Here is a 22,153-nt window from a genome sequence, read left to right on the forward strand (position 1 = left end):
CTGAACATGTCTTTGCCCTGGTTCCTATCCTGTATTTCTATATCTCTATCCTGTCTCCTTCTCTGTGTATGTCTCTAACTCCTGTCTGTGTCTCCAACCCTGTCTGTCTCTCTGTGTCTCCTCCCTTTCTCTTACTCTTGCCTTTTCTGTCTTCCCCTGTCTCTGTGTGTCTTTCCCCAGCTCAGTCTCTTTCTGTCTCTCTGGCTCTGCATGGATCTCCACCCCATTTCTGTGTCTCTGTTCCTCTTCTGTGACTCTGTCAGCCCCTTCTCTCTTTTTACCTTCCTCTTTGTGTTCCTGCTGTGGTCCAGACCCCGGCCTGTGGCCACTATGCCTCTTTGGCCTGAGCTGGGGACTGTCCTGGCTTCTGCTGCCCCCTCTCGGCCACCTGCCTGCCCTTCATTCCTGCTCGGGGTCAGGCGGCTAATCTGATCATTGACACACCCCACCTCAGCCTTCCAGCAGCCAGCCAGGAGAGAGGAGGGTAGGCAGGAATCCCTCTGGGGCAGCCTCTAGGCCTGGAACTCCCCAGAGCCAGTGGGTGAGCTAATTAACTCCCTAGACTGGGACTCCACGGAAGTTCATCTTACATGGAAAGGATGGAGAAAAGATTTGGGTGTAATCCTCACAGCCTTCCCTTCTCAGAGGAGGGCAGAGAGGAAGGAGATCTGAGGAGGCGAGTATGATGGAGCCAGCATGGGGAGAGGCTGGAGGAGAACTTTACTGACAGGGGTACTCCAGTGGGGAAGGGCTAACCTGAAGGTGAGTGAGCCAGTGTGACAGGATTAGTCTGAGGGGAGGCTGGTCTGGGACATGCTGCTGTAGAGATCTCTGTTGGAAGGGCCAATCTGAGGGGGTAGATTAATCGAGAGCTTCTGAAGAGTCCTGTCTGAGGATAGACCACTCTGAAGGCACACAGGTCTGAGAACAGGACCACCAACGAGTCTTAGTTTGCCTAGCACTCTCTCAGTTCTAGCACTGCATATATCAAGTCTTGGGAAATCCCTCGGTCCCAGGCAAACTGAGACTGTTGGTCACCTATTTGAGAAGGCCTTGCCTAACAGTGCTGGTCTGATGGGAAAGTCGATCTGAGGGCGTGTGGATCTGAGGGGGCCTGGTTTGACAGTGCTGGTGTGTGGGGAGAGGCTGTTTAAGGCTAGAAGCTTCTTTGGCCAGGAACCAGGCCTGTAAGGGAGTGGATAATTAGGGTCCTTCCAGTAGGGGAGTGGCCACCAGGGGGCAGAGCAAGCTCTCAAGAGAATCAAAGGCAAAGGCCCCAGAGAGGGGAGCCAGACAGTGCGGAGCTGAGTGCAAAGTGTACCTTCAGTATCGTGTGTCACGGGGCCATCACCTGCAAGTTTGTGGTGAGGGTATACAACCACAGAGTTGTGGTTTTGTGTGATTAGGTGACCAGGGGCACATCTGTGGTATGTTAGCATATAGCCTGTGATGCAGAGGGCATCTCATGTGGCGGTGGCTGAGGCCTTACCTGTGGCTGTAGGGAAGGAAGCAAGAGCACCCTCAGGACACAAGGACACAAAGACAGTGTAAGTGGGGCAGAGACGTTTCCTCTGGAGAGGCTGAGATGAGGAGAGGCAGGAACTAGGCTTCTCTACTTGTATCTAACGTTGCTCCCTGTAATATTCCCCGAGAATCTAAGTGCTTTGGTCACACACCGGCGCAGCCCCCAGACCAGAACGCACTCTTAGGGCCTGCCCGCCGTACTTTCCAGCTTCTCTCCTCCTGCCCCCTTCAGCTGGCGTTCCTCCAGCTGGATACCACCCCTGCCCACCCCCACCCCCCCATTCCCCAGTCGTTGTTCCTGTCTGTCCTACTTCCATGACTTGGTTCGTGCTGTGCACTACCTGGATGCTGTCTTGAGAAGCACTGGAGGTCCCTCTGATGCTGCCCCCTGCTCACTCCTCTGCCATGGACTGAAACCCACTTTGTACTAGTCCACTAGCCTCCTGTTTCATTCCAGGGATCTGAAAGTACTAGGGACTGCTAGGTTCTTGCCCAAAGGAGGGATCTGAGGGGAGAGGTATGGACAAGGCAAGGGTGGGATCTCTGGGTTAGGAGGCAAAGTGAAGCCATCGCATAATCACTTTACTCCATCGTACCCCCCCCCCAACTAACAAAAGGAAAAAAGCCCAAACCAAAACAAAAATGTTGCTACAAACTCAAGTCCAACCAAACATGCAAATTCTTTTTATAAACCTTAAAATGTGATAGCCAAGGAAAGTCACAGAACATAATGTTGCAACAAGTGAGTGGTATGTCTCCTAACCCATGCCCAAAAGGACCATTGAGAAAAGATGAGTCAAAATACCAGCCATTTGCACTAACATCCTGTAATCTGAGGAAAATGGATTTTTGTGTGAGTAAGTAGCCTTAGGGAAAGTCTTGGGGAAAGCCTTTGTAAGTAGAAGACCCTGTATTCCTCCATGAGACCTCAGGAGAGGCAAGAAGAGCTGCCATGGCTTGGCAGCCTCCAGAGCATGGGGGTAAGGCTGGGGGAACAAGCCAAAATCTACAGGATGGGATATGCCCCACCTCCCAGCTGGAACAAGGTATCTATGAGGGCCTCAGAGGAGAGAGAGCTCCTCGGGGCCCCATCAAAGTCAGCAGATAGCCTCAGCCAAACCACAGCCAGGGCACAGAAATGGGGTGGGTGAGTTTGAAAGCAATATCCAAGTTCAAACCACAGCTCCCAGGGACAGATAAATTGTCCAGATGGGAAGGGGCTCAAGGACCTACACTCCAGAGTGAAGAGAGGTATGCTAATTGTGAGCCATGCTAAATAGTTTTAAGTGGAAAGCTAATGGCAATGGCCCTTGGGCATTTGGATCACAGCCACAATATAGGTAGGAAGGAAGTAAAGAGGGAAACTGGAGGGGGGAGACAGAGGGAGGGAAGGGAAAGGAACAAGCAAGACAGCATGCAAAAAATAAAGGAAGAACCCAATCTAGAAGAAAACAACCAAAGGCATAAAAGAATCCTGGCAAGTTCTTCCTGTTATCAAAGGTGTTAATAATAGCATGAAATCCAGAAAACAAGAACTCAAAGACAAGATGATAAGACAACAGAATGAAATGAAAAGGGAGATTACAGAACTAAGGAAAAATAGCAAAGGACGCAAACAATACCATTGCAGATAGGACAGACTAGCAGTAACAACACAGAATAGGTATGGCTGAAAATCAAAGTAATCTGTATGAAAGGCTTTGAGATCCTGAGAGTAAATATGATGAGAAAAGGTAAAGATATTAAAGCAATTAGAGTGAAGTTAATAGAACAAAGGCAAGCCACCATAAGCATGATTGTTGGCTGCCCTAAGTTGAGGTTCCAAAAATGGAACAGAAAAAGACACTTAAGGTATGACGTAGAGTTAAACTTCCCCTGAAAATAAGGAAAAACTGAATATCCAGATGGAAAGTGAACAACCTATGCCAGAATAACAGATACAGAACAATGGGTATTAAGATACACTGATTTAGTCACTAAACTTGGAAGATAAAACAAGAACACTTCAGGAACCCAGGCAGAAAGAGCAAATCATATATGGGGACAAATTCAGTCTGATCTTAGAAGCTCTCCAACATAACATTCCACAAGCCAAAGTGAAGAAGCAGTTATCTATGAAGTTGTAAGGGTAAACAAATATTACGCCAAAGCATAACCAACAAAGTGGCTGATCTCAGTCACTGCTCTGGGGATAGAGAACCCAAGAGCTCTTCTGAAAAAACAAAACTACACAGTAACAAAATTCAGTCAGCCAAGAGGTTAGTCAAAATGAGCTGAGGAAGGGAGAGTGGTGGTAAAAGGACCTGTGGTAAATGGCAATTCCCTTTAGGTTAAGATTAAACTGGGAATTTCAGTTGCAGAACAGAATGTAAATAAAAACTCATAAAGTTAGAACAACACTGGCAACATGATCTGGAGAGAAGGGGTGGGAAGGAGAGCGGAAGTGCTCCCAGCATTTGCCTTCACAGTTGCAAGCAACTAATGGCTTCTAAAACTCACACGTAATGATACAAGTCCTACTCCAGCCTCCTAATCAGAATTGTTTTTGTTGGGAGGGGTCTTTTAGGATTGAATATTTTTTGAGGTGAAGAAATATTTAGCTGCAGTTCAGCATTCCTTCATTTTCACGTGAGTTTCTTTTCCCTCAGTTAAATTCAAGTATATTTTGTATGTTGTGTTTAAAAAAAAAAAAAAAGCTTCTGTAGTACGTCCCATTCTTGTATAATTTTTCTACTTCTCTAACTCTTTTTACATTACCTTCCTCTTCACTTCCTGTCCCCACCCCAAAGCGTTACACTCACCAAGTGTTAAATACTGACTTTCTGGGGGGGTTAGCCTTTCAGTGAGATGTTGCCTTTTTCTTTGTATTTTTTTGTATGTTGTATAATTTTTAAATAACAAGCCTGTATCTTTTTTCAGTCTATTTTTTTTAAAAAGACCATCTATCCATTTCTTTTGTTTTTACATAAATCACTTAACCTCTCTGAACCTCAGATTCCTCATCTTCAGTCTGGGGACAACAAGATTCCCATTAGGGGATGTTTTGAAGCGTGTGCAATAATATGTGGTGGGCTTAATAATGGTATCCAAATACTTCCGCATCCTAATTGCCAGAACCCGAGAGTGCACTCATATGGCAGAGGGATTCTGCAGCTGTGATTAAGTTAAAGCTCTTGAGATGGGAAGATTATCCTGGATTATCAGGTGGTCCCGATGTAATCACAACCATCCCAATAGAAAAGAGGTAGGAGTTAGAGTCAGAGACGAGGTGATAGGATGATGGAAAGGGACGCTGGAAGATGGAGGAGGGGTCTACAAGCCAACAAATACAGGCAGCCCCTAGAAGCTGAAAAGGCAATCCATTCTCATCTCACAGCCTCCAGGAGGAACTGGCCCTACCCACACCTTGACTTGAGCTCAGTGAAACTGATTTCAGACTTCTGACCCTGACTGTAGGAGAATAAATCCGTGTTGTTCAAAACCACTAAATTTATGGGAATTGATTAAAACAGCAACAGGAAACTAATACACCATCCTATGTGCTGTTCTCTTGGCCTCCCCATCCATCTCTTTCGTACCCCCAGCTCCCACTTGTTCAATATTCAATTCAAGTTTCCCTGAACTTGCCTACCTTCCACTGCTGCCTGGAGACGGGATAGGCATTCTTTCCTCACAGCACTCCCTGCTCTGGGTTACTGCTGCTCATGGGTAGGTCTCCCTCCCAGGCTGGTCATAGGTGCCAAGAGAGCAGGGCTTAGCCCTCTGTGCCCACCTAGCCCAGCAGAGGACCTAGCTGGATAAGTATTAAGCTAACAGATACATAAATGAGGGCTAGGTGAGTGGTTGGTACCATATAACTAACCACCACTCTATTCCCAGGGTGTTAGGATCTCTCCCTTCCCCATTACTACCTGGCTGTCTCTCCCACCAGCCTGTCCTCCGCATACACATACTCTTTCAATCTCTAGCAAACCAAGCTGTGTCTTTATCTCAGACTAACTTCTTTAGTCCTTGGTTTAAAACACATACCTGTTGTAGTCTGTCAGCAGGTTTATTGTCACACGTGTGTGTCATGGAGACCTGTGAACCTCTTTTGTGTATATTTCCTGGATATGTGGTGTGTGTGTAGTGAGGGTAAGACATGCATAACTCTGTACGGAGGTGTGTTTTCTGCACACACCTGTGGTCTGGGCAGGCTTGTTATTTCTTTGCTTGTATATATGTGTGCCTCTGCTTTGTGGGTGGTGTGTGTGTATATATTAGTGTGTCTGATTTCTGTCCCCAAGGGACTCAATGGCCTGAGGCAGGAGTTGAGGTGTAGGGATAACTTACTGAGATGTTAATGGAGTTTTGTTCCAGTACATTGTTCCCTTTCTTATCTTAGGCAGAAGGCTGGGTCTTTTTTCTCCCTGTCTCTTGGGGTGAGCATCACAGGCCCAAGGCTGAGTCATCTTCAGACTTCTTCATGACTCTAGCCTTCTGGAAGCCTAAACTTCTTCAGGGGATTATGCTGAGGAAAGGGGGCAAAGTATCCAGAGAGTACTCCCAAATGAAGAGGGGATCTGTGTTTGCGTGAGCAGGTGGGACCCTCAAACACTCCCTAACGATGCCCTACAAGTGGCAGGGTGAACTTGGGAAGGCAGGACCCTGGATGTTGAGCTTGCAAACTGGACATCTCAGCAGAGATCACGTGAATCCCAACATAATACACCCAGGACCTTTGCACAGTTGAGGAGGAAGGGGTGGGGAGTTTCTCCCAATATGACCTTATTACTAGCTCCAGGAGCAAAGACAAAGGAGTTACATTCAGTTTTGCTTTGTTTTACCATTGTAACCATTTCTAAGTGTGTAGTTTCGTGGTATTAATTATGTATAGATATTTTTTCCCATTTACTTTACAGAGCGAGCACACCTGTGCAAGTGGGCAGAGGCAGGGGGAACAGAGAGAGAGGGAGAGAGAGAGAGTCTTCAAGCAGATTCTCTCCTGATGTGCGGAGCCCAATGTGGGGTTTAATTCCAGTACCCCGAGATGGTGACCTGAGCCAAAATCAAGAGTCAGACCCTCAACCAACTGAGCCACCCAGACACCCCGAGATATTAATTATACTATTATGTATTGTTGTGCAACCACATATTCCATTTTTTTAAATTTATTTATTTATTTATTTATTTATTTGAGAGTGAGAGAGAGTGTGGGGCAGAGGGAGAGGAAGAAGGAGGCTGCCCACTGAGCAAGAAACCTGACGCGGGACTTGGTCCCGGGACCCCAGGATCATGACCTGAGCCAAAGACAGATGCTTCAGCGACTGAGCCACCCAGGCGCCCCTAGATTTCATTATTTTTTTCAAAGATTTTATGTATTTATTAGAGAGAGAGAACACAAGCAGGGGGAGCAGCAGAGGGAGAGGCAGAAACAGGCTCCCAGTCGAGCAGGGAGCCCAATGCGGGGCTTGATCCCAGGACTCTGGGATCATGACCTGAGCCAAAGGCAGATAGTTAACCAACTGAGCCACCCACACGCCCGACTAGATTTCATTTTTATAAAATAGAGAAACATTGCCAATTTTACACACCTGCATACCCCAAACTCTGGGTTCAATGTCCAGTTGTGGGGGGCGGTATGAAGAGGCAGAGGACACCCCTTACCCCTCGGGGGAAGGGCAAGGGAAGGATCAGAAGGAAGGGAAGGAATAGTGAGGACCCTCATATGGTCAGTAGTGGGCCAGGTGAGAGCGGGGGCTGCAGAGGAGTGGGGCTGAGCTTCCGGGGCTTCTACTGAGATTCAGAAGGCCCTAGGAGCTGGGCAGACTTGGTCAGCTTTGTGTTTGGGAAAGACCACTCTGGAGGTGGTGCAGAGGAGAGCAAGGAGGGAGGAGAACAAAGCAGCCATATTCGAGAGGTGATTTGAATGAATGACGTGGAAGGCCTGAGAGCAGATAAGAGAAGGACCCAGCCCAGGTCAGAGACAACAGTGCTTTTTAGAGCACAGAGTCACCAAATCTTGATGAACGTGGAGTGAAGAGGGAAGGAGGGGGAAGAGCTTTGCACAATGCTGTCAACTGGGAGACGGTAGCACTGTTGTACTTAACTAGTTAGCACAGAGGCGGGATAGGCTTTGGAGAAGTTGGAATTAATCATGGCTCTCACATTCAGTCACTTGCCTATGGTCACACAGCAAGTAAGGCACACATGGGCTCAAATTGGACATGTCGAGTGTAAGGCACTAGTTGGAACTTCTTGGTAGAAGGCCTTAGGTCAGTAGGTAAGAGAATGGATTCGGGTCAGACAAACCTGGGCTCCTGTTGACCTTGGACAAGGTGGTTAATCTCCCTACAGTTCAGTTTCCTTAAGTGGAAAATGGGAAAGTGTTGTACCTCATAGGGTCGTTGTGAGGATTTAATGAGATGATGTATATAAAGAAATTAGCACACTGCCTGCCATGTTGTAAACTCTCCACAAATCTTAGTTCTTAATAACAACAGCAGCAACAACAAACCCATCTGGGCCTTGGGACTGGGGTCTGAATTAGCATTAAGGCATCGTCCGCGTAAAATGGTCACAGAACCCATAACACCGAGGAGGACCTCACTTGAGAGGAAGAGAGCATGGCTGCAGAGAGCAACAGCCCAATGCCGAGGAGGGGCCAGAGAGGTAAGGGAGACAGACAGAATGCAAATCAGGGTTTCAGTCCAGACGCTATCACTGCTGCTCAGGAAAACCTCTTGATTCCCTTCAGTCCCAGTTCCTTCATCTGTTCCAAGGCCCTGTCTGGCTTGCAGGCAAGGGATAGCTATGACGAATGGAAAAGCTCTGACAGTCTAAGTGCTTGATTGACAGTGGTTATTTTGGGGGCACTTGGGCAGCTCGGGCGGTTCAGGGTCTAGCTCTTGCGTTGGCCTCAGGTCACAGTCTTGGGCTGTGAGATCCATGTTGCTTCATGTGGGCTCTGCTCTGGGTATGGAGCCTGCTTGAGATTCTCTCACCTTTTCCTTCTGCCCCAACCCTCCCCCCCCTCTAAAAAATAAACAAACGATACAATAATTGTTTTAGAGGAGGAATAAATGGTCCCAGAGAGGGTGGCCTCATGGAAGACAATGAAAGATGGAGTTTCAAAAAGGAATCAACAGCCTCACTGCTGCCAAGAAGTCAACAAAGACAAGGACTAAAAAAGATTCACTGGATGTGACAAGGAGGTGAAAGTGACCTTGGCAAGCCAGCTCCAGGGATGATGAGAGCAGAAGGTGGGGGCAGCAGCTGAGGAGTGACAGGAGGCGGGGAAGCAGGTGACAGCTAGGCAGGGATGCTGAGGAGTGAGTGGGTGGGTAGGGGGTAGCAATAGGCATGGTTTCAAGATAAGGAAATCAGAGCAGAGCCATGGCAAGGCTGCCTATCCCAGAGTATGACTGCTTCTCGTTCTCCCTGCCCCCACCCGCTGAGGACTGGCTCCAGCCTTGGGATCCTTTCCTCTTCACACAAGGCCTCTCTGTCTGAGCACAGACCACAGCGCAATCCCAGGGCCCTGGGTGTGTCCTGGGGCTGAACCTGGGTCACCCAATGCTGAGGTCAGGCACCTCCTAGCTCTGCCCTACTTGCTAGTATGGCCTAAGAAAAGTTGAAGTGGTTCATGCCTTCTGCCAGGTTTTTGCTTCCATCCCTTTCCCTGCCTGCCTGGATCTGCACAGCCCAGGGGAGATGGACAGCATTAATAAAAATAGCTATTAATTATATTCTTTCTCCAGGTACTCTCTCACCAGTAGTTAAACATACCCATGCAAGAAACACATAAGAGATTTTTAGGGGACACTTGGGTGGCTCAGTCGGTTAAACAGCTACCTTTGGCTCTGGTCTTGATCCCAAGATTCTGGAATCAAGTCCTGCATCCAGCTCCTTGCTCAACGGGGAGCCTGCTTCTCCCTCTGCCTGCCGCTCCCCCTACTTGTGCTCTCTTTCTCTCTCTCACTGACCAATAAATAAATAAAATCTTTTAAAAAAAGAAATTTTTAGAAATTGAATATAAAGTTCCTCTGGTTCCAGTCCTTGTGTGTCTCTTCTTCTTCCCCAATTTTTTACAATAATCATCTTGAGTCATCTCTATTGTATCAGCTTCTTACTCATCAAACCACTCAGATCTGGTGGCCACCACACCTCCCATCTCCATTGCCCACTGTCTACTGCCCACTGGAACAACTTCTTGCCAAGATAATCAACAACCTCCTTTCTTTTAAGTCCAGTGGTTCCCTTTTCTATAACTAGTAGACTTCTACTACGACATTCTGGATTGCTGACCCCTCCCGCTTTCTCAACCTCTGTCCCTTCTTTGCTTCTCTGACAATGTGCTCCTTCCTGGTTTTCTTTCTACCTCTGTGACAGCTATTTCCATATTTATTTTGCAGATTCATCTTTTCTCCTGAATCCATTAATGTTAGTCTTGTGGACGGACTCCTTTATGTTTTGTTCAGATGGCCCTCCCTTCTGGTGGGAACAGCCTTTCACTCATACGGTTATCATGGAAGCCAGCGTGTTATGACCTCCCTCCCTGCCGTGGATCACTGATACAGGGACTGGCATCTGACCAAAGCCAGGCTGATAAGAGCAAGTCCCTAGGAATTTGGAAACTGGAACCGAGAAGGGTAAGCTGGTACTGAAAGAGATGAGCCAACAACTTGCTGGGTATACCTGAATTTAAGCAGTAAAGCTGAGAATTGTCAGAATCTGGGTTTATTATTATATGGGCTAGAGAAGCACAGGAAGCTTGTCTGGAGAGAAAAAAGGAGGGTGGGGACAACAATCAGGGCTTCCCAGTTTCTCAGATTCTCCCAGTGGACCACCATCCTGACTGCTAGGACCTCATAGACATTAGAGAATAGCCAAGAACTCAGCTTCTGCAATTCAGCAAGACTCAGGACGATCTAGCTTCTGGCAGTTTGAGGTCAAGGCTGAAACACACTGCCTTATCCAAGCAAAATACTTCCTCTGTGGGCCCCTAACTGCTTGCCCACCACCCGTTTTGGATGTTCCTACCCTGTAGGAATGTGATGGTTCTTCTCATAGTAAAGCGAGTTGACTGGAATGCCAGTGAGGGAAGGGTGTCATTCCAGAGCAGGCTGAAGAAGAAAGGCTATTCACCCTGTCACTCCAGCCTAGGATGTCCCGTGATGCCAGAAGGCATAGAGGGGTTGAAAGTGCCCCTTTTAGCACTCTGAAAAACACAGCCCTAAAAAAGAAATCACTCTGGGGCTCCTGGGTGGCTCAGTGGGTTGAGCTTCTGCTCCCCCCGAGCCTTTGCCTCTCTCTCTGCCTGCCTCTCTGCCTGCTTGTGATCTCTGTCAAATAAATAAATAAAATCTAAAAAAAAAAAAAAAAAATCACTCTGGGGCTCCTGGGTGGCTCAGTGGGTTGAGCCTCTGCTCGGGGGGAGCAGAGGCTTCCCCCTCTCTCTCTGCCTGCCTCTCTGCCTGCTTGTGATCTCTCTCTGTCAAATAAATAAATAAAATCTAAAAAAAAAAAGAAAGAAAGAAAAGAAATCACTCCAAGTGCTTGCACAGCTCCTGCATTTTTGTGGCAAACCAGAGGATTCAGAGAGCATGGTTCTACAAATTTCTATTGATTATGGTAGTAAAAATATGTTGTATTCACACATGTCCTTCACCTTTTAACTAGCTTTCCTATATGGGAAAATTCACTTTTTAAATCCAGTCTCCTTCATGCGGAAGTCAGAAATAAATTTGCAGCATCCTATGCAGCTTCTTTATAGGCATATGCTACGTGCTCCCATGTGAGACTTTGATCTGGAAGTGAGCTATGATACGAGTGAAGTAAATATCACTAAAGTTCAATATTTCTGGTTTTCCTTTCCTTCTGAGCACCAGGAGGGTTGCCCTTCTCTTGTCTCTTGATGTTAGGTTTGGCCATGAGATTTGTTTTGATCAATGCAATATGAGCAGAAGCCATTGCATGTTTTTCCTCTCTTTACCACAACAGATGCTAAAGGTTACTATCAAGAAAGTGGCATAGGGGCGCCTGGCTGGCTCAGTCCGTAGAGCATGTGACTCTTGATCTTGGGGTTGTAGTTTCGAGCCCCACATATGAGGTATAGGGGTCACTTTAAAAAAATCCTTGGGGCGCCTGGGTGGCTCAGTAGATTAAAGCCTCTGCCTTCAGCTCAGGTCGTGATCCCAGGGTCCTGGAATCGAGCCCCACATCAGGCTCTCTGCTTCCCCCCCTCTCACTCTGCCTGCCTCTCTGCCTACTTGTGATCTCTTTGTCAAATAAATAAATAAAATCTTTTTTAAAAAAATCCTTAAAAAAGAAAGAAGGAACAAAGGAAAAAAGAAAGGAGGGGGGAAGGAAGGAAAGAAAGGAAGGAAGGCATCATAAGATGGTGAAACCTCCATCAGCCTAGATCACTGAGTGGTCAAAGTGACCAGACTCCTCCCCACTTCACTCATGCCAGAACTGCAGCACAAGCAAGAAATACATCTTTGTAAGATCTGAGGGTCGTTTGTAACCATTGTTACCTGCCTAATTCTGACTGATACAGGAAGGAAGCAGGCTGGACAAAAGACTTCAATTTCTGCTCCTGCTGGTAGTGTGAAGTGTCCACTTTTGGGGGGTGGTAGTGGCAACAGTGGTGGTTTCCCAGTGGTCGCACTATTGAGTTCTTACCGCAGAAGTGCTACAGAGCTTGTAAAGTTGGCAGTCGAATTAAACTCTTGGTGCTTAGTATTTGGAGAGGCAATGGCCGTGGTTTCCTCATCAGGTCATATGGTATGGTTTGAGTGTTGTTCCTAGAAACTGAGCCTCAAATTCATTTCCCCCGTCCTCCTAACATTTCTGAGCTAAATAATATCTTTTTAACAAATACCTTTTATGCTTTAATTATCCAGGGTGGATTCTATTATTTGTGAAAAAGAACTCTGATGAAATGACTATATTTAGTAAATCTCATGTTCCATCAATTACAAGAGGCGAGTTATTTTATGAACTACAGTTGACCCTCAACACGGGTTTGATCTGCATGGGTCCCCTTATATGTGGATTATTTTTTTTATAGCACTGTAAATGTATTTCCTCTTAACAATTTTCTTAGTAACATTTTATTTCTCTAGCTTTATTATAAGAATACATTATCTAATACATGTACAAAACATGTGTTAATCAACTGTTTATGTTATCGGTAAGGCTTCTGATCAGTAGTTAAGTTCTGGAGGAGTCAAAAGTTAGACATGGCAGGCGTCTGGCTGGCTCAGTGGGAAATGCATGTGACGCTTGATCTCAGAGTCGTGAGTTCAAGCTCCACATTGGGTGTAGAGATTACTATAAAAAATAAACTTAAAAATGTTTTTTAAAAAGTTATACATGGATTTTTTACTGTGCAAGGTGTTGGTGCCCCTAATCCCTGCATTGTACAAGGCAGGGTCAACAGTACTAGGAGAAAAGAGGCTTAAAAGCTATTACATGCCATTAATTGTAAGACTGTATTCTGATTTCAGAGTTGCTTATTTTTTTAAAAAAGATTTTACTTATTTGCCAGAGAGAGAAAAAGAGAGAGAGAGAGGCAGTACAACCAGGAGGAGCAACAGAGGGAGAGGGAGAAGCAGGCTCCCCAGGCTGGATGTGGGGCTCGATCCCAGGACCCTGGGATCATAACCTGAACTGAAGGCGGACACTTAACTGACTGAGCCACCCAGGCACACCTAGAGTTGTTTAAACTTGGGGAGGTGGGGAGTGCTTTAGGATGAGTAAGTTATTAGCAAAACGAATTCTCCCCCAGTGAAACTGACAGCTGATTATGATTTTAAAAGAATTGTATCATCTGGGAGGAAAATAAAACCACACCCAATCCTCATAAACGCAGAGATCAGTGATTGCTCAATCCCAGGATAATCCCTAAAACACCACCAGAAAGGGTAGTGCTAATCGGTACAACGCTCCACAGACAAATCCTCCACAATGATGCTCTCCGAACACTGGATAAGGTATCACATCCTTGTGGGCAAAACCCGGGGCAGCCAGACTGGCTACTGAGAAACTCTGTAGCCAAAGAAATGAATCAACAAACAGATGCCTTGAGATTTCCTAGTCCCACCATTTTCATTGTCATTCACGGCCAAAAAATATATGAAGCTCGGGAATACTGACCACTCTACAGTGCCTTCTTTTTATTTTGTTCTTTCTTTCTTCCATCTCTAGATACCAGGAGTTTGGGGATTATTTTTTGGGCAGGGGGGGGTAATGGTTTAAAGGTAGTTCAAAGGCAGTTCAAACAAAGGTAATGAGTTTATTAGAAGCCATATTCACACCTTATAGAAAGCTGAGTGGAGCACAGAGGGACATTAGCCAGAGAACTTCTGTATGAAGAACAGTGGTCCTGTGATATAATTCCCAGAAGCAGGAGCTAGATGTGTAATTGAGCTGCCCTCCATCAGACAGGAGGAGAATTTATTGGCATATGTCTAGTGGAATGGTTGGAATATGTAGGTGAGGACATTTTTGGAATCCTGCATATGTAGGAAAATAATGTGTGCGTGTTGGGCAAATAAGGGGTGGACTATAGCGAACGCCTGCCATCCTGCATTCTCTCTTCTCTTAGGATCCACTGCTTCCACCCCAGCCCCCGCCCCACTGCAATGTCCATGGGTTTTCATGTGAGCCATGTCAGGCAATTTGAGCTTCATCCATCCCTTGGCCACAGTTGATGGGGTCCAGAGTTAAGTATCTGCCTAAACTGAGCCAATCAGAGTACTTCCTGAGGAACTTGCAAACTGCAAGCAAGAAAGAGAAGCCAGTGTCTTGTTGGATGCCTAGACAATATTTTTAAGCTTTGGGATTGTCTGAAGAGATGTTTTTCACCATGTGGACCAGAAAAATCTTAGAAGCCGGTCTGGTGGTGGGGATGGTAGGGGCTGGGCAAGGCAGGGGAAGGAAATGAAGGAGCCTGGTAGGAAGTAACAGAGATGAGAGATACAGTCCTAATAGCTTTTGTGACTATTAGTTCCATTTATTTTTGAAGCGTCCCTGTCTTTGGGTTTCAATATCTGATTACCTGTTGTTTTTGTTTTTTAAGAGAGGGAGGGGGTGGTGGGATGGGGCAGAGTGAGAGGGAGAGAGAGAATCTTAAGCAGGCTCCATACCCAGCGCAGAGTCTTATGTGGGGCTTGATGTGGGGCTCAATCTCATGACCCTAGATCATGACCTGAGACAAAATCAAGAGTTGGAAGCTCAACTGACTGAGCCACACGGCAACCTGCTCAACCACTTTCCTGATTTGACTATTACTCATTTATCGATAACTCACGAAATGTTGTCTTCAGCCTGAACCTCAGACGTACTTATCCAACTGTCTATAGGACATCTCAATTTGAATGTCTAGTTGGTACCTCAAATCTAGCATATCTAAAATGGATTTCATCTTCCTCCACCTCCCCCACACACCACCCCAGACCCCTGCTGAAACACCCCTTCTCTCCTGTTTTCTATCTCAGTAAAGGGAATCACAGTATCCCTAGTCACCAACCTGGAAGTTATCCCAGACTTTTCCCTCCCTCTTACTCCCCATATCCTGTAGGTCTAAGTGTCTAAGTTCTGCCAATTGTAATTCCCAAATATCCTCAGTGTTCTCTTTTTCTCTTCAGTCCTCTTCCCATACACCATTTCAGTCCTTTGTCATTACTCACATGCCTTCAATCTCCCTCCCCTTCCACCAGCAGCCTAAATCATCCCTCTAATTTCTGGATATGATCCTATTTACTCTTATGCTCAAAATTCTTCAGTGGCTCCCCACAGTTTCCAGGATAAAATCTGAACTCCTGCAGCTGGGTCACAAATTCACTCATATTACACTCAGATGTGCAACAATATGTCTCTTTTCTTTCCTAGAACTGATTTGATCTTGCTCACAATGCCCCCACCCTGCTGGGTAACAGGGGCAGGGGAACTAAAATTAATCCATCTGGTAAACTCAGTAGGGTCCAAAATTTTATTTTAGACAGCCTGTAAGTATGACTCAGTCTTTCAGATTATCTTACCCTTCCCTTTCTTGTTTTCAAGATAGCATTTGGATTTATCAGGCTCTCATGTGAATTTCATGGCAGTGAGGGAAGGGACCCCTTAGCCGTGTGGTCCTTGGGGTTGTGTCAGTTGGCATTTGCTGAGACACAATGGGTTTGGTATAAATGAATTAGTGAATTACAACCTTGAGAGGTTGTAGCTACCTTGAATAGCTATTACTAATTACTATTACTAATAATAGCTACCCTCAGTAGCTATTACTTAAACAACTTTACAGATGAAGAAGCTGAGGCTAAAAGAGAGTGAGTAACTTGCCCAAGGCCACAAAGTTAGTTAAATGGCAGAACCAGGAATCAACACCCCCCTGATTCTGGAAGACACTGGATCTATGGCTAGAATTCCAGAGATAAAGTAAGGCTGGATTTGGGAAGCACTGAGGGTCTTCATGACATAGCTTCATAGATGTGCGCATCCATGGAGACTATGTAGAGTAAGATGAGAAAAGGGTCCCGTCCAGAACACTTAGGAGTCACCGACCTATGAGAAAGGGTAGGACGGCCTACCTGACAGCTTTTGCCCAAACTGATACTCTTCTTAGGAGAGATTCTAGGTTGGACAGAGTCAGGAGCTTCTAGGATGGAGAGTCGTGCCTGGTTCTGTCCCAGCCATGGCAGACCGATCTCTCGGAATACCCCGGTACTCTCTATCCTAGGCTCCCCCACAGCGCAGCAAAGCACGAACCCGCGACCATACCAAGTAGGAACTCAATAAATATGCCCAATGTACTTGTGTTGGCAGAGCTGCTCACACCTCCTGCGGCCAGGGAATGTAGAGCCACCTACAGACCCTCTAAAGTGGGGACACTGGCAGTAGCTGTGCATAAGTCTAGGGGGCTTCCAAGATGAGGACGTTCAGTCTTCTCCTAGATGTGGGGACCCAAGGCCTTTACCCTAGGATGAGGCGGGCAGAGGCAGATATGGACGGGTCCAGAGGCCTTTCTCAGATGTTGGAAGTGCAGCTCTTTCACGTGTTGAAGGTGCAAGAAATCCCTGCGAGTAGGTGGGCCTCGTTCCCACCCCTTTCCCCCAGAGGGATCAAGACCTCATAGCCCCTCAGCTCTTATTCTCGCCCCCGCCCCACGCCTGCACGCGGGGCGAGCCAGTCCCCACCCCAGCGCGCGACCAATCGCCCGAGAGCCTGGCGCAGCTAGCCAATTGAATGACGGCAGCGGCGAGGAGATGGCTCCACCCGCCCACTGGCCGCCGGCCGCCGGCCGCCGCCGACCTCCCAGGAAGAGAGTTCCTCCGCTGTTTTTGCTGCCTGCCGAGCCCAGCCGAGCCCAGCCGAGCCCAGCCGAGCCCAGCCGAACGTAGCCGAACGTAGCCGAGCGCAGCCGAGCCTAGCCGAACACCACGCCCCGGCCGCAGCCGCCGCCCGAACGCCGCCGAACGAGCTAGCGAGCAGCCGCGGCCGCGGAGGAGGCACCGCCCCAGGGGGAGGAGGTGCCGGCTCGCCGCAGACCGCCCGCGGCAGAGGCCGCCCCGGTCGCGCGGCGGCGGGAGCGGCCGGCGGAGGCTGCGCGGCCGAGGGGGAGGGCCGGGGGAGGGGACATCGCCCCTGCCCGCCTCCTCCCGCCCCCCCCTCCCCCGCCCCGTGCCCGCAGGCTCCCGAGTCTCAGTCGGCGCCCAGCATCCCGCTGCCCCGGACCCTCCCTGCGGGCGCGCACCGGGCTCAACTCAGGTAAGGGGGCCCTACCCCCATGGGCACGGGGGCCGAGAACCAGAGACAGAGGTAAAGAGACCCAGACCCACCTGGGGACATAGAGGCACAGCCGGGGAGAAAGAGACACACGAGACCCACAGAACAGACAGACCCCTCGGAGAAGGGGAGAGAGACACGTCCACGGGGACAGAGTGACATACAGCAGGGCAGAAAAAAGAGACCGAGAGACACAAGAGACCCATACACACAGAGACCGATACAGAGATACACAGAGAGAGACGGGGAGAGAAAAGACACTCAGACACTCAGAGATGGGGACGCACAGAGACTGATAGAGAGGCACATAGAAGCCAGCTGCACAAACATAGAGGTGGGTATGCCAGGCAGAGGCACACATCTAGGCAAGGGAACTGAAAGATTAAGAGCCACACACACAGACACACACAACTGACCTGGAGAGACAGTCTCACAGAGAGGCACACCTAGGTACACAGCCTTGGATACACAGACCCACACATGCGTGCCAGGGCCTCCACAAAGTTCCCTCTGTCTGAGCTGGCACCTCTGGAGGTCTCCTGGACTGGCTGGCTGGAGTGCTGAGAAGGGGGAGGTGCCCAGGCCACACCAGCGCTGGTCACAGTCCCCATCCTCTAAGGCCTCGGGCTTCCTGGGTCTCATCCACTCATACAGTACTTTTGAGAGCTGGAAGCTTGGTGGGCAGGGCCAGGCCATGCCCACCGGTTCTCAGGAGAATGAGATACAGGATGTCTACTCCAGCTTCCCCACTGTGGCTGCACCCCCGTCCAGGTGCCCAGAGCCAGGCCTGAGGATGGGGGTGTTGGCTCTGTGGGGTACTTAGACCTGTTGGGACCCAGATTCCTCTGCTGGGGAAGCCAGAGATGGGGGAAAGGACTCTCTTCTAGACCCCTCTCTTCCTAGGCCTCACCCTACCCCTTCCTCCTCACCACCCTTTCCTCTGCTCTCTACCTGCCACAGGCTCAGGACTGCAGGTGGATATCCACTGCCCAGGATTCACTGAGTGTGGACAGGACAGCCTCTTTGGAAGGCCAGCTGTACTCGAGTTCTGCCTCGGCATGGGCCTTGCCATCAAGCCAGCCCCGTGGTCTGTGCTGGTCTGAGGGTGCTGCCTGTCATGGGGGCAGCCATCTCCCAGGGGGCCCTCATTGCCATCGTCTGCAACGGCCTCGTAGGCTTTTTGCTGCTGCTGCTCTGGGTCATTCTCTGCTGGGCCTGCCATTCCCGCTCTGCGGACATCGACTCTCTCTCCGAATCCAGTCCCAACTCCAGCCCCGGCCCCTGTCCTGAGAAGGCACCCCCGCCCCAGAAGCCCAGCCATGAAGGCAGCTACCTGCTGCAGCCCTGAAGGTCCCTCACCTCGCCTGGAGTCTGGGGCCTAAGTCTGCCCCACCCAGAGCCCAGAATCGGGATCCCAGGGTCTAGCCGGCCTGGGGTCCAGAACCCAGAGTCCAGCCTGTCTGGAGCTGGACCTAGCAGCCCAGAGTCGAACCAGTCTGGCTCCACGAGGAGCTCTGGTGGCCCTTGGTAGACAGGCCTGGGGTGGGGATTCCTGAGTTGGTGCTAGGGCCAGGGCCATATCGACTCTGCTCCATACTGAGGGCCAGGGACTGGGACCACCTCTCCCTAGGCCAATTATTTCCAGGCCCTTGCGGTTGGGGAAGCAAACTGGAATCCATGGCAATAACGGGAGGGCGTCCAGGTTGGGCCCCTCCTCAGGTCCTCCCACTGTTTGCTGGATAATAAATGGAACTATGGCTCTACCCTGAGATTTCCTCCTCTTCCTGAGGGCCCTGTGGTAGCAACATTAAAGGTGTAGGGTGAGCTTCCAGACACAGGTTTATTTGTGCAAAGTAGGACGGGATAATTGTTGAGGGCCAAGTCCTGGGGTGAGGTGCTGGGACCAGGGCCAAAGTAGAGTGCTGATGATAGATGCTGGGACCTGGTTAGGGGTGGGGTCACATACCGAGTATTAAGGCTGGGCTTGGGTGCAGGGTCAGGGGTTACAAGTAACAGGTTCAGAAAAATGGGACAGGGACTGAGGCCAGGCCCTCAGGTCTTGGTTTTCACTTCCCTCACCAGGTTCAGCAGTTTATCCAATTTTGCGATCTCCACAGCTGGACCCTTCTGTACCTCCTGTCCCTTTTTTTCCTGTGGAGGGTGGAAGTACACAGTGGCAGGAGGAATGGTAAGGGATGGGCCACCTTTCTCTGGGTCCCAGCTCTGCCTCCTCTGCCCAGCCTGCCCCAGCTTTGTCCCACCCCTCTCTTGGCCAGTTAGATTCTGGATCCCTGCCTCTCCCAACTCCGGTTAAGAGACCCCGGCCCAGCTGGGGCCTCCGAGAAGAATCCAGTCTAGCTCTGAATCTCAGATCAACAGTCTTGATGCTGGGAGGAGTGGCAGAAAGTGTCTACCCGCTAACCCTCAGAGGAACTAGCCTTTCAGGCTAGGAGAGCTGTAGCTCTGGGGAGAGGTAAGACCTTTTGACTGCTGGGACCACCCGTCCCACAGGAGGGGTCCTGGCTGAGTCCTAACACGGAGCTAAGAGGTGTGTTTGCAGAGGGAGACAGGTGTGGACCAAGCCACAGGTACCCTCACCTTGTACCAAAACTTTAAGGTCAGTTGGGAGGGGGTGACATTTGGGGCCAGGCCTGCTGTTTCAGGCAGACATACCCAGGGTGGAGAAGGGTGTCCAGAGACCCAGGAGGGCAGATGAAATATCCTATGTGTTTCCAGTTGTCTCAAGCTAGGACTGTCCCTCAAAAGAGAAGATCCTAAATTTATGAGCCCTCATCCCAGCCTACAGGGCACTCTAATGCCCTGAGAAGAAGAGTATTAGGACACGGGTATGTGTCATTCACAGGTCCCGAGAGCTCCACGGCAGACCAGCACCAGTCCCATCCTCCCTTCTGTCCAGGCAGCGGGGTATGGGCTAGGCTGTGGCAGCTACTATTTCCTGCCTTCCCTCTGCTCCAGAGGCACCGCCCCCCCCCCACACTCTCAGCCACCTGTGCCCACTGCTCACTGGCACCTGTTCCAGCCTTGCCTGCTGAGGGCCCAGCCTGGGTCTGGCCTGGGCTATGAGGAGAGGAGAGTGCATGGCCAGCAGGCCCCTTCCTGGCCCCATCCCGCTGCTGACACCATGCAGAGCTCAGATTTCCTCCCGGTGTGACCACTGCACCTGCTCCAAAATCTGTCTCCCCCGCCCCTCGTGGCCCAGTGCCTTTGCCACTACCCGAATCACCTCTACACTCTCTAGGCAGAGGACAAAGATGCCTTTTCCTTTAACTACTCTCTCTTCCAAATCAAGTCACTGTTCTCTTCTTGGCCTCACCCCACCCCCTGGGAGTTAGTGGGACATGGCTTCTAGTCCCAGCTTTGTCCTTAACTCCCTCTATGACTTTGGGCAAGGCCCTTGCCTTTGTAGGCTGTTTCCCATCTACACTGTAGTGAGGAAAAGATAGTCCTTGACCTTTGACAAGCTGTGCTCTGACACCAATTAGAGGAAGCTTCCTGGGTCAGGAAGTTGGGCCTCTGTGACCAGACCCTCCTGGAAAGGGCAGGGAGATGGCAGCCCAAAGAGGAGGGGCAGTAGGGATACCCGAGGACTTCCTTTGGCACAAATCACTTGGCTACGGATAAGATCAGATGACAACTGCCTGAAAACCTCCAATCCACCAAAGCGCTGGACCCCAACTGTTACCCACTCGGGTCCTCTGCTCCCCAGGTACCCATAGCCTTAGGTCTTCAGAGATAGAGGTCCCTGATACACAGAGCCCAGCTCTCTTAGCTATGGCTGCCCTCTGCTCTGAGAGGAGTTGGGACTGTGGGACATCCTTGCCTCCCTGTGTCCGAGTGGGCAGGGCAGGCCCCACCCAGATCTGCCACACTCCAGGTGTGATGGGTGTACCCTTGGCCCTCCCACTGGGCTGTCGGGCTCTGCCAGCTCAAACTTGGGTCTCTCTCCTCACTAAATTAAGAGCAGATTTTATCTGTTCCACAAATTGTGCTGTCTCCTTCCCCCTCCTTGTACCCAACTAGCTGGGCTCAGCAAAGAGCTTCAGACCATGCCTGACCCCCCCCATTCCTTCCCCCCACACCCCACCCCAGCCCACCACAGCCTCTGGGCCACAGCTGCAGGCGCTTAGCAGCCTTCCAACTATTTATAGCCAAGTCCACCCCCCTCCCCCAGCTGGCTACAATTACAGGCCCGGCCAAACTCCCAGACCTCCTCTCCTGGTCATGGTACGGAAGAGACCGGGCAGGTACCAGAGGGCTGCAGCAGTGCCCCCTGCTTTCGTAAGGATACAGGGGAACAGGTAGCAGTGGTTGAAAGAGATAGGGCCCTGCCCTTCCCTCAAACGGCAAATAAGCGCCTCATACTGCAACCAAGAGGTATAGTCCTCAGGGCAACTTGGCCCAGCCCTGGCCCAGCTCTGATCCTGGCCCAGAACATGGCAGAAAGCAAATTCCATATTTTCTCTTAGCGCTCAAATGGGTAAGACTGGGCTCTGGATTTGAAGGCTTGGATGCTTAGGTCTGAATCCAGACTCTGAGATCTAGACTTTGAGGTGCTGGCTCTGGGCTCCATAGCCTGTTTTCAGGGCCTTGGGCTCTGGGCAGGGTCTCCAGATCAGTACACATCCCAGAAAGGAACCAGAGCTGACAAGGCTGCCTAGCTGCTGACCTAGTTACCCCTTTTCCTTTTCACATTCTTCCCTGTGTGGACCCACAGCTCCCAGCTCAGGGGCCACTGGAGCTGAGGCCCTGTGTAAGCCCAGCCAGTGGAGCAGTGACTAAGCCCCAAGTCCCCTTCTTAGGCAACCTGGTCTATACCAAATAAGCCAGTGATGTCTATGTG

General features: G+C 49.6%; 3 protein-coding genes across 3 annotated transcripts in view; 2 read left to right on the forward strand and 1 right to left on the reverse strand.

Annotated features, from left to right (window-relative positions):
- The first annotated feature begins 16,489 nt into the window (after positions 1-16,489).
- LOC123952573 (skin secretory protein xP2-like) lies at positions 16,490-18,388 on the forward strand. The gene is made up of 3 exons (XM_046021839.1): positions 16,490-16,570; positions 16,763-17,274; positions 18,253-18,388. Exons 1-3 carry the CDS (start codon positions 16,490-16,492, stop codon positions 18,293-18,295), a joined length of 636 nt encoding a protein of 211 aa, XP_045877795.1. The 3' UTR covers positions 18,296-18,388.
- On the forward strand, positions 18,267-19,055 carry ENHO (energy homeostasis associated). Its single transcript, XM_046023711.1, has one exon. It carries the CDS (start codon positions 18,410-18,412, stop codon positions 18,638-18,640), a length of 231 nt encoding a protein of 76 aa, XP_045879667.1. The 5' UTR covers positions 18,267-18,409; the 3' UTR covers positions 18,641-19,055.
- Positions 19,056-19,223: 168 nt separating this feature from the next.
- DNAI1 (dynein axonemal intermediate chain 1) overlaps positions 19,224-22,153 on the reverse strand; it is a 41,571-nt gene continuing 38,641 nt past the window's right edge. Inside the window, exon 20 of the mRNA XM_046021840.1 lies at positions 19,224-19,443. Coding sequence (XP_045877796.1) covers positions 19,345-19,443 — 99 coding nt within the window. The 3' untranslated portion in view covers positions 19,224-19,344. The remainder of the gene's footprint in view (positions 19,444-22,153) is intronic.

This window comes from Meles meles, chromosome 11, assembly GCF_922984935.1.
Source record: "Meles meles chromosome 11, mMelMel3.1 paternal haplotype, whole genome shotgun sequence".
Classification (NCBI taxonomy): Eukaryota; Metazoa; Chordata; class Mammalia; order Carnivora; family Mustelidae; genus Meles; species Meles meles.